The sequence below is a fragment of the Phyllobates terribilis genome, unplaced genomic scaffold (genome assembly GCF_046119375.1).
Source record: "Phyllobates terribilis strain yellow unplaced genomic scaffold, ASM4611937v1 Scaffold_4__5_contigs__length_816908805, whole genome shotgun sequence".
Taxonomy (NCBI): Eukaryota; Metazoa; Chordata; class Amphibia; order Anura; family Dendrobatidae; genus Phyllobates; species Phyllobates terribilis.
In genome coordinates this window covers 641,708,022-641,722,107 of record NW_027362764.1, presented here as the reverse complement: position 1 = coordinate 641,722,107, position 14,086 = coordinate 641,708,022, and the positions used below count along the sequence as shown (strand labels likewise).

The 14,086-nt window shown below is 41.2% G+C and overlaps 1 protein-coding gene across 2 annotated transcripts in view; it reads left to right on the top strand.

Moving 5' to 3' along the window:
• The window catches only part of PPP1R42 (protein phosphatase 1 regulatory subunit 42), a 50,186-nt gene that overhangs the window by 19,933 nt on the left and 16,167 nt on the right, over positions 1-14,086 (top strand). For both annotated transcript variants that reach the window (XR_012319952.1, XM_073676740.1), the window contains exons 6-8: positions 2,899-3,016; positions 9,873-10,001; positions 13,168-13,333. Coding sequence is in view for 1 of the 2 variants with exons in the window: in XM_073676740.1 (XP_073532841.1) it covers positions 2,899-3,016; positions 9,873-10,001; positions 13,168-13,333 (413 nt within the window). In the remaining variant the exon portion in view is untranslated. The remainder of the gene's footprint in view (positions 1-2,898; positions 3,017-9,872; positions 10,002-13,167; positions 13,334-14,086) is intronic.

The window sequence follows — 14,086 nt, the reverse complement described above, 5'->3', positions numbered from 1 at the left end:
AGGTAACATCCTCACCTGTGACCTGTTTGCTTGTAATCAGTGTGTGTGCATAAAAGCTGAGTGAGTTTCTGGGATCCAGACAGACTCCAGCATCTTTCATCCAGCCACTGACGTTTCTGGATTGTGAGTCATGGGGAAAGCAAAAGAATTGTCAACGGATCTACGGTAAAAGGTATAACACAGGAAAGGGATACAAAAAAATATCCAAAGAGTTGATAATGCCGGTCAGCAGCGTTCAAACTATGATTAACAAATGGAAAATCAGGGGCTCTGTAAAAAACAAACTACGGTCAGGTAGACCCAACAAAAATTTTGGCCACAACTGCCAGGAAAATTGTTCGGGATGCAAAGAAAAACCCACAAATAACATCAGCTGAAATTTAGTACTCTCTGAAAACTAGCGGTGTGGCTGTTTCAAGATGCACAATAAGGAGGCACTTGAATAAAAATGGGCTGCATGGTCGAGTCTCCAGAAGAAAGCCATTGCTGCGCAAATGCCACAAAGTATCTCGCCTACAATGCACCAAACAGCACAGAGACAAGCCTCAAACCTTCTGGAACAAGGTAATTTGGAGTGATGAGACCAGAGGTCAACAAGGCCTATGATGAAAAGAACACCATTCCTGCAGTAAAGCACGGAAGTGGATCGCTCATGTTTATGGATGTGTGAGCTACAAAGGCACCGGAAACTTGGTAAAAGTTGAAGGAAAGATGAATGCAGCACTTTATCAGCAAATACTGGAGGCAAATTTGTACTCATCAGCCCGGAAGCTGCGCATGGGACGTACTTGGACGTTCCAACATGACAACGATCCAAAACACAAGGCCAAGTCGACCTGTCATTGGCTACAGCAGAACAAAGTGAAGGTTCTGGAGTGGCCATCTCAGTCTCCTGACCTCAATATCATTGAGCCACTCTGGGGAGATCTCAAGCGCGCAGTTCATGCTAGACAGCCCAGGAATTTACAGGAACTGGAGGCCTTTTGGCAAGAAGAATGGGCAGCTTTACCATCTGAGAAATTAAAGAACCTCATCCACAACTACCACAAAAGACTTCAAGCTGTCATTCATGTTAGAGGGGGCAACACACAGTATTAAGAACTGGGGTATGTGAACTTTTGATCAGGATCATTTGGATGTTTTTGGTTGTCTTTTAAGATTTAAAAAGAGAAAACACAGTAGTTTGACAATAAATGACTTTACCCAACCAATATCCATGAGTGGAGGAAAAGTTTTTTTGTTATCATTCATATTCTTTGAAACAAGGCCAAGAAAGGAAAAATTCTGCAGGGGTATGTAAACTTTTGAGCACAACTGTATATGCTCAGGTTACAAAGCACATATGTCACAAAGTTCACATGTCACATAAAACACATGTCCTCATGTCACAAAGCGTGCATGTCCTCATGTACCAAAGCGTGCATCTCCTCATGTAACAGAGCACGTCCTCAGGTCACAAAGCTCGCATGTCCTCCTGTAACAAAATACGCATGTCCTCAATCACAAAGCATGCATATGCTCAAGACACAAAGTGTACATGTCCCCATCTCACAAAGCATATATGTGCTCAGGTCACAAAGCTTGCATGTCATACGTCACAAAGCAGATATATGCTCAGGTTACAAAGGACATATGTCACAAAGTTCAAATGTCACATAACACACATGTCCTCATATCACAAAGCGTGCATGTCCTCTTCATAAAGTGTGCATGTCCTGCTGTAACAAAGCGCGTATATCCTCAGGTCACAAAGCGTGTATATCCTCAGGTCACAAAGCGCGCATGTCCTCATGTAACAGCACGCATGTCCTCATGTAACAAAATACGATTGTCCTCATCATAAAGCCCGCATGTAACAAAGCGCGCATGTCCTCGGGTCACAAAGCGCGCATGTCCTCGGGTCACAAAGTGCGCATGTCCTGGCAACAAAGCGCGCATGTCCTCATGTAACAAAATACACATGTCCTCATAAAGCGTTCATCATGTCCTCATGTCACAAAGCGCGCATGTCCTCATGTCACAAAGCGTGCATGTCCTCAGGTCACAAAGCGCGCATGTCCTCATGTAACAAAGCTTGCATGTCCTCATATAACAAAGCGCGCATGTCCTCATGTAACAAAGCGCACATGTCCTCCTGTAACAAAGCGCGCATGTCCTCCTGTAACAAGCGCGCATGTCCTCATGTAACAAAATACGCTTGTCCTCATAATAAAGCGCGCATGTCCTCATGTCACAAAGCGTGCATGTCCTGTAACAAAATACGCATGTCCCCATCATAAAGCTTGCATGTCCTCATGTAATAAAGCGCGCATGTCCTCATGTCACAAAGTGTATGTCCTCAAGTCACAAAAGCGCGCATATGGTCAAGACACAAAGCGTACATGTCCCCAGGTCACAAAGCACATACGTCCTCAGGTCTCAAAGCTTGCATGTCCCACGTCACAAAGCAGATATATGCTCAGGTTACAAAGCACATATGTCACAACGTTCACATGTCACATAACACACATGTCCTCAGGTCACAAAGCTCACACATCCTCAGGTCAAAGAGTGCACCTATCCTCAGGCGCTTATCTTCCTAAGCTATTTCCATGGACAGGCCAATTAGTTCATTGTATCCTGATATTCTGTGCAGTAAAGGGGTCAGAATCCAATAAGGCATCTTTGGCTTATGGTAAAGAAGGAGATTTGCAGCATGAAAATGCTGGTAACAAATGAAACGATTCAGCTTACAGTATTCATATTACAGAATCACTGCAGTACAAAAACAATGGTTGATGATATTATAGGTGAAATTGTTATACTGTGACGCGAAGGACATTGTCTTACTTAGCAAACTGCACAGTTACATTGTGGTAGCGCCGTCTGCTTATACTCGTCTTACACTTCTTCCTGTAGGATCTGGAATTCGTTCTGAAGAAATGGACTCGGCTGTGGAGAATGGATCTCACTGGAAATCCAATCTGCCAGAAGCCAAAATATAGAGATAAAGTTATCATCATCTCAAAGGCACTAGGTAAATGTATATATTATGTACTAGAAAGCTTTAAATAAATGACAGAAAATTCATGTAGATAATAACATATTAAGATACTTGGATGTATTTGATTTTTATACCTTTAATGACCATACAATTTTCTGTTTTTTTTGTTTTTTCCTCCCCTTTTTCCAAGAGCCATAACTTTTTTTTTCAATTTTCCATCGACCCAGCCGTATGAGAACCTTTTTTATGTGGGACAAGTTGTATTTTGAATGATAGCATTCATTTTATTTTATAATGTGCTGAAAAACGCTAAAACAATTCCAAGTGAGGGGAAATGGTGAAAATGTAATGCCGCCATTGTTTTTTTGGTTTTGTTTTTACCTGCCAATGTTAGTCTTCAGGTTAGTACGATTGTGGTGATGCTCAGCTTACCATATTGTGGTAGTTAAAGTAAAATTCAGAACTTTCAAAAAAAAAGTGTATTTGCGTCTCTATTTTCTGAAACCCCAAACGTTTTTATTTTGCCGTTGATGGAGCTTTGTGAGGACTTCTTATTTCTGCATTGATCTGACATTTTTGTTGATACCGTTTTGGGGTATTATACATTGATAACCATACTTCTCTAAAAAATGCAATAAAAAGTTATCGAAAAACAGCAATTCTGACATTTCAGTTTTTAATGTGTTATATGTATATTTTGCCAGATTGGACTATTGCAGACACAGCATTGCCAAATATGTTTATTTTCATTTGATCTATATATTGGGTATTGATTAAAATATTTATATATATATGTGTGTATGTATATATATGTATACACATATATACACTGCTCAAAAAAATAAATGGAACACTCAAATAACATCCTAGATCTGAATTAATGAAATATTCTCATTGAATACTTTGTTCTGTACAAAGTTGAATGTGCTGACAACAAAATCACACAAAAATCATCAATGGAAATCAAATTTATTAACCAATGGAGGCCTGGATTTGGAGTCACCCCCAAAATTAAAGTGGAAAAACACACTACAGGCTGATCCAACTTTGATGTAATGTCCTTAAAACAAGTCAAAATGAGGCTTAGTATTGTGAGTGGCCTCCACGTGCCTGTATGACCTCCCTACTACGCCTGTGCATGCTCCTGATGAGGTAGCGGATGGTCTCCTGTGGGATCTCCTCCCAGACCTGGACTAAAGCATCCGCCAACTTCTGGACAGTCTGTTGGTGGATGGAGCGAGACATGATGTCCCAGATGTGCTCAATCGGATTCAGATCTGGGGAACGGGCGGGCCAGTCCATAGCCTCAATGCCTTCATCTTGCAGGAACTGCTGACACACTCCAGCCACATGAGGTCTGGCATTGTCCTGCATTAGGAGGAACCCAGGGCCAACCGCACCAGCATATGATCTCACAAGGGGTCTGAGGATCTCATCTCGGTACCTAATGGCAGTCAGGCTACCTCTGGCGAGCACATGGAGGGCTGTGCGGCCCTCCAAAGAAATGCCACCCCACACCATTACTGACCCACTGCCAAACCGGTCATGCTGAAGGATGTTACAGGCAGCAGATCGCTCTCCACGGCGTCTCCAGACTCTGTCACATCTGTCACATGTGCTCAGTGTGAACCTTCTTTCATCTGTGAAGAGCACAGGGCGCCAGTGGCGACTTTGCCAATCCTGGTGTTCTGTGGCAAATGCCAAGCGTCCTGCTCGGTGTTGGGCTGTGAGCACAACCCCCATCTGTGGACGTCGGGCCCTCATGGAGTCGGTTTCTAACCGTTTGTGCAGACACATGCACATTTGTGGCCTGCTGGAGGTCATTTTGCAGGGCTCTGGCAGTGCTCCTCTTGTTCCTCCTTGCACAAAGGCGGAGGTAGCGGTCCTGCTGCTGGGTTGTTGCCCTCCTACAGCCCCCTCCGCATCTCCTGGTGTACTGGCCTGTCTCCTGGTAGCGCCTCCATCCTCTGGACACTACGCTGACAGACACAGCAAACCTTCTTGCCATATCTCGCACTGATGTGCCATCCTGGATGAGCTGCACTACCAGAGCAACTTCTGTGGGTTGTAGAGTCCGTCTCATGCTACCACGAGTGTGAAAGCACAACCAACATTCAAAAGTGACCAAAACAGCCAGAAAGCATTGGTACTGAGATGTGGTCTGTGGTCCCCACCTGCTGAACCTCCTTTATTGAGTGTGTCTTGATAATTGCCAATAATTTCCATCTATTGTCTATTCCATTTGAACAACAGCATGTGAAATTGATTGTCAATCAGTGTTGCTTCCTAAGTGGACAGTTGATTTCACAGAAGTTTGATTTACTTGGAGTTATATTCTGTTGTTTAAGTGTTCCCTTTATTTTTTTGAGCAGTGTGTGAGTGTATATATATACACAGTACAGACCAAAAGTTTGGACGCACCTTCTCATTTAAAGATTTTTCTGTATTTTCATGACTATGAAAATTGTACATTCACACTGAAGGCATCAAAACTATGAATTACACATGTGGAATTATATACTTAACAAAAAAGTGTGAAACAACTGAAAATATGTGTTATATTCTAGGTTCTTCAAAGTAGCCACCTTTTGCTTTGATGACTTCTTTGCACACTCTTGGCATTCTCTTGATGAGCTTCAAGTGGTAGTCACTGGAAATGGTTTTAACTTCACAGGTGTGCCCTGTCAGGTTTAATAAGTGGGATTTCTTGCCTTATAAATGGGGTTGGGACCATCAGTTGTGTTGTGCAGAAGTCTGGTAGAAACTGAATAGACTGTTAGCTGCTTTTTTCTTGCCATAATACAAATTCTAAGTAAAGAAAAACGAGTGGCCATCATTACTTTAAGAAATGAAGGTCAGTCAGTGCGAAAAATTGGGAAAACTTTGAAAGTGTCCCCAAGTGCAGTTGCAAAAACCATCAAGCGCTACAAAGAAACTGGCTCACATGAGGACTGCCCCAGGAAAGGAAGACCAAGAGTCACCTCTGCTTCTGAGGATAAGTTTATCCGAGTCACCAGCCTCAGAAATCGCAGGTTAACAGCAGCTCAGATTAGAGACCAGGTCAATGCCACACAGAGTTCTAGAAGCAGACACATCTCTTCAACAACTGTTAAGAGGAGACTTTGTGTATCAGGCCTTCATGGTAAAATAGCTGCTAGGAAACCACTGCTAAGGACAGGCAACAAGCAGAAGAGACTTGTTTGGGCTAAAGAACACAAGGAATGGACATTAGACCAGTGGAAATCTGTGCTTTGGTCTGATGAGTCCAAATTTGAGATCTTTGGTTCCAACCACCGTGTCTTTGTGTGATGCAGAAAAGGTGAATGGATGGACTCTACATGCCTGGTTCCCACCGTGAAGCATGGAGGAGGAGGTGTGATGGTGTGGGGGTGCTTTGCTGGTGACACTGTTGGGGATTTATTCAAAATTGAAGGCATACTGAACTAGCATGTCTACCACAGCATCTTGCAGCGGCATGCTATTCCATCCGGTTTGCGTTTAGTTGGACCATCATTTATTTTTCAACAGGACAATGACTCCAAACACACCTCCAGGCTGTGTAAGGGCTATTTGACCAAGAAGGAGAGTGATGGGGTGCTACGCCAGATGACCTGGCCTCCACAGTCACCAGACCTGAACCCAATCGAGATGGTTTGGGGTGAGCTGGACCGCAGAGTGACGGCAAAAGGGCCAACAAGTGCTAAGCATCTTTGGGAACTCCTTCAAGAATGTTGGAAGACCATTTCCGGTGACTACCTATTGAAGCTCATCAAGAGAATGCCAAGAGTGTGCAAAGCAGTCATCAAAGCAAAAGGTGGCTACTTTGAAGAACCTAGAATATAAGACATATTTTCAGTTGTTTCACTCTTTTTTTGTTAGCTATATAATTCCACATGTGTTAATTCATAGTTTTGATGCCTTCAGTGTGAATGTACAATTTTCATAGTCACGAAAAAATACAGAAAAATCTTTAAATGAGAAGGTGTGTCCAAACTTTTGGTCTGTGCTGTATATATATTTCATTTTTAGTTCTTAGTGTAATTTTTTTGTATATTACAGTTCAACACTATTGCAGTTTGTAGATAAAACTGCATTCTCCTATGAAGCCCAGTCACTGGCAGAGCTTCATTGGAGAGCCAAGATAGTGACAGGGGCACATCTGCACCCAATGAGCGCATAGTGGGGTGGAGGGAAAAGAGGACGACGGGGGCAGATCCTCACATGCACTGGCAACCCAGCCACTTAAATGCCACTGCTGGGTATGATGCGAGCTTACTTCTGAGCTAATGCCATACACCTGCTTTGTATGGTTGGGAAAGGGCCGTAGATGATCTTTCGGGAGACGCATTTTGTAAGTTACTTGACTTGCCTACAAGTTTTATTTTTCCCCATATATGAGCTGTTTCTTTGGCAGGCAGCTAAGCGTCTTTTTTTTTTTAAATCAAATGTTTTTTATTAATTTTTATAAAGATTTTCACAAAGGTAAAAATAAAATAAAAAAACAACAACAACCAGACAAATATTGGAGAAACACAGTTCTCCACCCGACAAAATTAAGAAGCATTAAACATGAGTTATTTATACATCTTGGCTCTGCAAAACCAGCATAATTAGATGAACAAATATTTGAACATAGTAACAATAGTCAATCCAATTACATATAACTTGTGGAAGTACTAATAACATTTTAATTTATTTTCAAAGAAGTTTAATTTGAGGCATCATATAAACGTAACTCAAAGCAAGCCGAGGCAAAATCTCCTCAGTTCCCTAGATGTCAAACCAGAGCCATCAATCCATAGACCCCATATCTTGTCAAATTTAGAGATAGGACTTCTTTTTAGGTATATGCCTTTTTCCAAATTTACTAGCCAGTTAACTTTCTATATAAATTCTGATATCATAGGCTCCTGACAGCTAAGCATCTTTAGTATATCGCTGCTTTTTAGTCACGCAGCCTCTACCCCTAATGTAAAGAGGTGAAAGAAAGCTCCTGCCTGGGATTAAGTGTGACATATCCAGCTCGCCTCACCACAGCTAACGTGAGTCATCTGCTATTGTTTGCCATGCACTTTTCTTTTTTTTTTTTAGCACACATCAATTCTACTATTCCCAACTAGGGTTAAGCTGTCACAGACTTCTTTAAGTCACTTTATGTGCCTGAGCAATAAGATCTTTTAGGTAATAGTTGCAAAGTTATCTTCTTCCATATTTCTTAGCATTGATCCAGCCAGTCTCCTAACCTTGTTTGTACATCTACTGACCTCCTGATTGTCTAATTTAATGTCTGAATGTCTCGAGCCCTGACCATGGTCTGTGGACTGTTGTGCATGTACTTTGGCTTGCTTCCACCACTTCCTACCTGACTATGTCTTTTGTCTACCGACTTGGGATCACATCCTGGTGTCATCTGACTAGTTTTAGGTCAACTTCTTCTATGAAAGTAGCGACCTGTATAACCCCGTGTTTCAAAACGTTGTATAGGGCTATGTGTACACTCTGCGTTTTTTCCTGCACCTGTGGGTTCAAGGTGCTCACCACACATCTAGATAAATTCCTTGAGCTGTCCAAAATGGGGTCACTTGTTCAGGGTTTCCATTGTTTAGGCACATTAGGGGCTCTCCAAACACGACATGGCATCCGCTAATCATTCAAGCCAATTTGGCGTTCAAAAGTCAAACGGTGCTTCTTCCTTTCTGAGCCCTGCAGTGCGCCTAAACAGTAGTTTTCCCCCACATATGGAGTATCTGCGTGCTCAGGAGAAATCGCACAACAAATATTGGGGTCCATTTTCTCCTGTTACCTTTGTGAAAATAAAAAAAAAAATTTGGGTCTGAAGTAAAATTTTTGTGAAAAAAAGTTAAATGTTCATTTATTCCTTCCACATTCCATTAATTCCCGTGAAGCACCTGAAGTGTTAATAAACTTTTTGAATGTGTTTTTGAGCACCTTGAGGGGTGCAGTTTTTAGAATGGTGTCATTTTTGGGTACTTTCTGTCATGTAGGCCCCTCAAAGTCACTTCATATGTGATGTGGTCCCTAAAAAAATGTTTTTTGCAAATTTTTTTGAAAAAATGAGAAATCGCTGGTCCACTGTTAACTCTTATCTTAACTTCCTAACAAAAAAAAATTGTTTCAAAAATTGTGCTTATGTAAAGTAGACATGTGGGAAATGTTATTTATTAACTTAAAAGTTTGAAAATTGCAAAATTTTCAACATTTTCACCAAATTTCCGATTTTTTTCACAAATAAACGCCAGTCATATCATACACATTTTACCACTATCATGAAGTACAATATGTTACGAAAAAACAATCTCAGAATCACTGGGATCTCTTCAAGTGTTCAAGAGTTATTACCTCATAAAGTGACAGTGGTCAGAGTTCTAAAATTTGGCCTGGTCATTAAGGTAAAATCAGGCTTGTGGGGTAAAGGGGTTGTGGGGTAAAGGGGTTGAAGGGTAAATACCAAGGAAGCACATAGACTTTGCTCCTAGGTGTAGTCTAAAGTGACATTCATTGCACCCCAATAGGTTCACATTCAGAAAACCCTTGATGGAGTATTCAATGAAGTCCTGTCTATGGTGGAGTGCCTATTGGGTTTCATCTGCAGCTGCCTGCCAGGTTAATGCAGTATAGTCAATACATATTGCTCTTCACCAGGATTTATAAAGGACAGGAACCCCCACAACATTTCTGAGTGTTTTCTATGTAAGGCAAATTAAATAGGGTAGAGGAATTTCTGATGGGGCCTCTGTGAACTTTGAAACACATACATATTTGCGTTTAGACTTCTTTATCTGTTTGCAACTTTTTACTCATGATCATGTCAACTAATGAATATATATGACTGTTAAGTCACATCATACACTGTACCTCTTCACAACAGAAATCCTGGATGGTAGAGAAATTAAGGAAATGGCCCGACAATTTTTACTGAACTGGAAAGCTTCAAAAGATGCCAGGAAGAAAAGCAGAGAAGAGGATATGGCTGGTCGATCGGTGTTTCAGCAGCTGTGTAAGCCATGTCATAGTAATTAGTTGATGATAGTAATGGAAATCTGTACTTATATGTAAAGTTGTGGTTTCCCTCAGGCCTAAAACATCTGCGTGTCACTGCGCTTTGTTTAGTACTATCAATTATATTATTTTCTTCAGAATTTGCTACTTTTTCTCTCCGCTTTATTAAAGTGGTTGTCCACGACTATTTTTTTTTTTTTGGTTGAAGTTCGGGAACTGTTCTGGTACCCGAACCAAGCTTTTACATGAAGTTTGGGTCGGGTACTTGAACCTGAACTTCCAGGAGTCCGCCCATCCCTAGTCACCGACCACTTCTGCTGGCGATTCAGGTGCTCCATGTCAACAGATCTGCTCTTCCTCTTCCAGACTGCACTGTGGACGTGCATGACTGCTGACGTCATGTTGACCGACAGCTGGCTCCCCACAGTTAGGTAGCAGAGAACCGTCTGTTAATCGGCATGATGTCAGCAGTTACACCCCGTCAATAGGGCAGAGTGGATGGGAAGCTGCTGCTCTATCGACATTACATCAGCGTAAGTAACTGTGCTGTGTCAGCTGAGATTGGCACAGGGCACAACAGGCAGGTAGTTAGCAACTACCTCCCTATTAGTTCTTAGGCCCGTAGTAAAAAAAAAAAAATAGTCCTGGAGCCCTTTAATGCAGAGCTATGATGAATGTTATTATTTATTTTGCCTTTTGAGTCTGAGGAGGTTTTACATGTACCTCTTCTCTCATCAAGGCATAGGCGGCTCCTTTTTTCCTGTTTCTGTGTAACATCCATACTTTACACTGCATCTGTGCTTGTTCTCACCACAGTTAAGTATAAACCAGGGGGAAGGAAATTGTATTCAATGGTGGCTTACATTAGAGTAAGGACAGCATATTAAAAAGTTACTGTGAGCATTTCATTTATTTAAGTTTTGTTAAATGTCATTATCATATACAGTTCAGTCTGTTTGTATTTTGCAGCATTCATCTTGCCCTACCTGACCTGCATTCACAAATCAGATTTTTGCTATTGAACCCAGTTAGTAAAGTTGTTGATAGAAATATAGCACAAAATTGTGACTATTTATCAGGTAGTGTAAGAATATACATATAATATATACAATATAATATAATGAATTGGAAGAAAAGCAGGAGCTGTTCTACATAAATTACTACTAGAGCAAACCCTGAACAGACATTATGCCAGGAAGGAGCACTGGGAAGTTTTAGTTCTGAAACCTGCAGAGTTGAAGTGAAACTTTTCATCTAGATTAATTATAGTTAATTGATTAAATTATTAGATATTTATTTATTAACCAAGGTCATTGGTGTAAAAAGAAGTATAAGGACTGCTTGTTACTGCAAACACATTGACTTCTAAGGACTCCATTGACGTTAAAATGGGTATTCCCAAGTCGTCTCTTGAGCAGCTCAGATTTTCACAGTCTCCCTACTTCCGGGTTTCTGTTAGGGCGGGCACTCCTCATTGATTGACCATTTGGGTGAGTAGCAGAGCTGTAGTATTAGGGCTCGCTCACACGAGCATATACATCGGTCGAGTGCTATCTGATGTTTTATCTTAGATGTACTTCTTCTCCCTGTATGAGTTACTATGTGTTAACATTAATAAAGTTAACTCATTAGGTGTCAGATACTTTGTCAAATACTATCTCCGCACCGGAGAGGAGAAATTAAGAAAAAACAAAACACATTTTATTCGGCTTCCACTATTACATCGTGTGTCCAGTCCAACATGGAAAATTTGGTGAAAGGTCCTCTTTTTAACCAGGACCTTTAGTAGTCATTTTTGTATGCTTTTCATTTAGAGTTATTCCTATTTCCCATATGCCATAAATGGCTGTGAGGTAAAATCATATTCTTAGACACTTCACATTTCAAGATTCTAAGTATATTCCTCCAAAATGCTAAAATATGGCGACCAAAACTAGCAAACAAAAGTCCACTGCACACAGAGCACATTTGGGCCAGTTCAGGAACCTAATATATCCATATCAAATTACAAAGCTAAAGCAAAGTTATTCAGTGTCCATTAACCCCTTAAGGACTCTGGCAATTTTTGTTTTCACTTTCTCCTCCCCTTTTTCAGAGAGCAATGGCTTTTTATTTTTCAATTGACATAGACCTATATAGGGCTGATTGCTACTGTGAGAGGCAGATGCCTGCTATGTAATCAGCCTGTATCTGCCCTGTGTGGAGCGGGCTCATGCCCTGAGCCATCTCCACAAACCCTATATGTAAAAAAGGAGAGAACAGGGCGCAATGGGTGACTCAGTAATGTAATTTGTAGAGGGGTGTGGGAATTGCTACTAACCTTATGGAGTTGTGCACCTCTGCACAACCCCAGTGTAAAGCTCCACAAGCTCTGCTCTGTTGGTGGCTGTCATCTGTTTGCAGCGGCGTTCACAGATCCTGATCTCACGGTGGTGGGTCACGTGATCAGGTTAGTTGCGCATACCGCCGAGATGGATTCCCAGCTTCAGCAACACTCACGGCAGTGTTCCAGAGGGGTTAGGGCAGCGCAGCTTGGAAACCAGGGTAGTAACTCTTAGTTAACTTCATCCCACAGGTGGTTGAACAAGTAAATAAAGGCAGCTCTACCGCACCCCAGCAGGGGGAGAAAGACAATCAGTGAATGTGAATAGCGGTATCAGAGCGCCAATAAGAGGGCAAAAATTAATTTAAATGACTGATTTATTAATACACACAACGCGTTTCGGTGGACAAGGCCACACCTGATGAAGGTGGCCTTGTCCACCGAAACGCATTGTGTGTCTTAATAAATCAGTCATTTTAATTAATTTTTGCCCTGTTATTGGCGCTCTGATACCGCTATTCACATTCACTGATTATCTCCACAAACCCTGACTTGCTGCATGACTTATATATCCCTTATGAGTGTTAAGGGATTAAACTCTTATACACAACAAAGTTTAAAAGGAACCTTTCCCCTTATAAACTATGGCCAGCATCTTTCAGTTTTCTGTTACTGCATTCTAGTTTGCTGTATATATGTGTATATATATGACCCCAATCCTCCCTGCAAGGCACAAAAAATAGCTTTAACGGGACTGAAAGATGCTGCCAGTAGTTTATATGGGGAAAACCTGGTGACAAGTTTTCCCTTTAACCAGATTTTTTTTTATTCTTTATAACAGATGGTTTGGAACATCCTCAGCACATTTTGCCCATCCAGAATCAGAGAAATGTAGAAAAAGATAAACCAAAACACTTCCTTATGGCTCCAATGCAAAGTGATCACAGACAAAGTTATCTACAGAAAACAGTGGCAAAGAAAACCATTAATGTTAGTGAAGACATACGGTGAGACAGCCGTTAATTACATTTTATAATCTTACATTTTATTGTATTTTCGCTATCACTATAAGTGTGCACCGCAGGTGCAGATTGAGCAGGAACCAATTCAATGTGCAAAAAATGTTTGCTTTGTCCCATGGTGCGCTATACAGTTTGTGTAGCGAGGATGCAATAGGAATGAGCGTTGCACTACACTGTGGGAAAAAAGCTGATTGGACCTGAAGTTGTTTTTTCTAATTAAAAAAAAGTGTCAGAAATCATCAATAAAGAAGTCACTTTCAGCATAATTTAAAATCTGTTTCAGCTTTTTTAGACAGATTCATATGTGTGGGGAAAAAGTGGTGCAAAGCTTCATAAGTATGACTTCCAGCCAAACTTTATATTTTTCAATATACTTGTATGGGTGTGCGTGTTCTGATCATCGGATGCACTAGTCGACACTGCCCCATAGTATAACATTGGGCCGAGTGCTGCTCGGCCGTGTTATATTCTCATGTGGGTGAGCCCTTAGGTATAGTCACATATCTGTATGAATTTTCAGCGTGCTGTCCGATTTTCTTTTTTTCTCAAAAATCACACGGACCCATAGAATTTCATAGATCTGTGCACTCATCTGTGAACATCCCGGATCCAAGTGTAAGATCCTTGAGACTCGCAGCAGGCTTTCCATTGGCTTGGGAACAAAAAATGGATAAGAGAAAAAACGGATGGAGCATAGATATAAATAGCAGGACACCTGAGAAAATGACAGTCCATTTA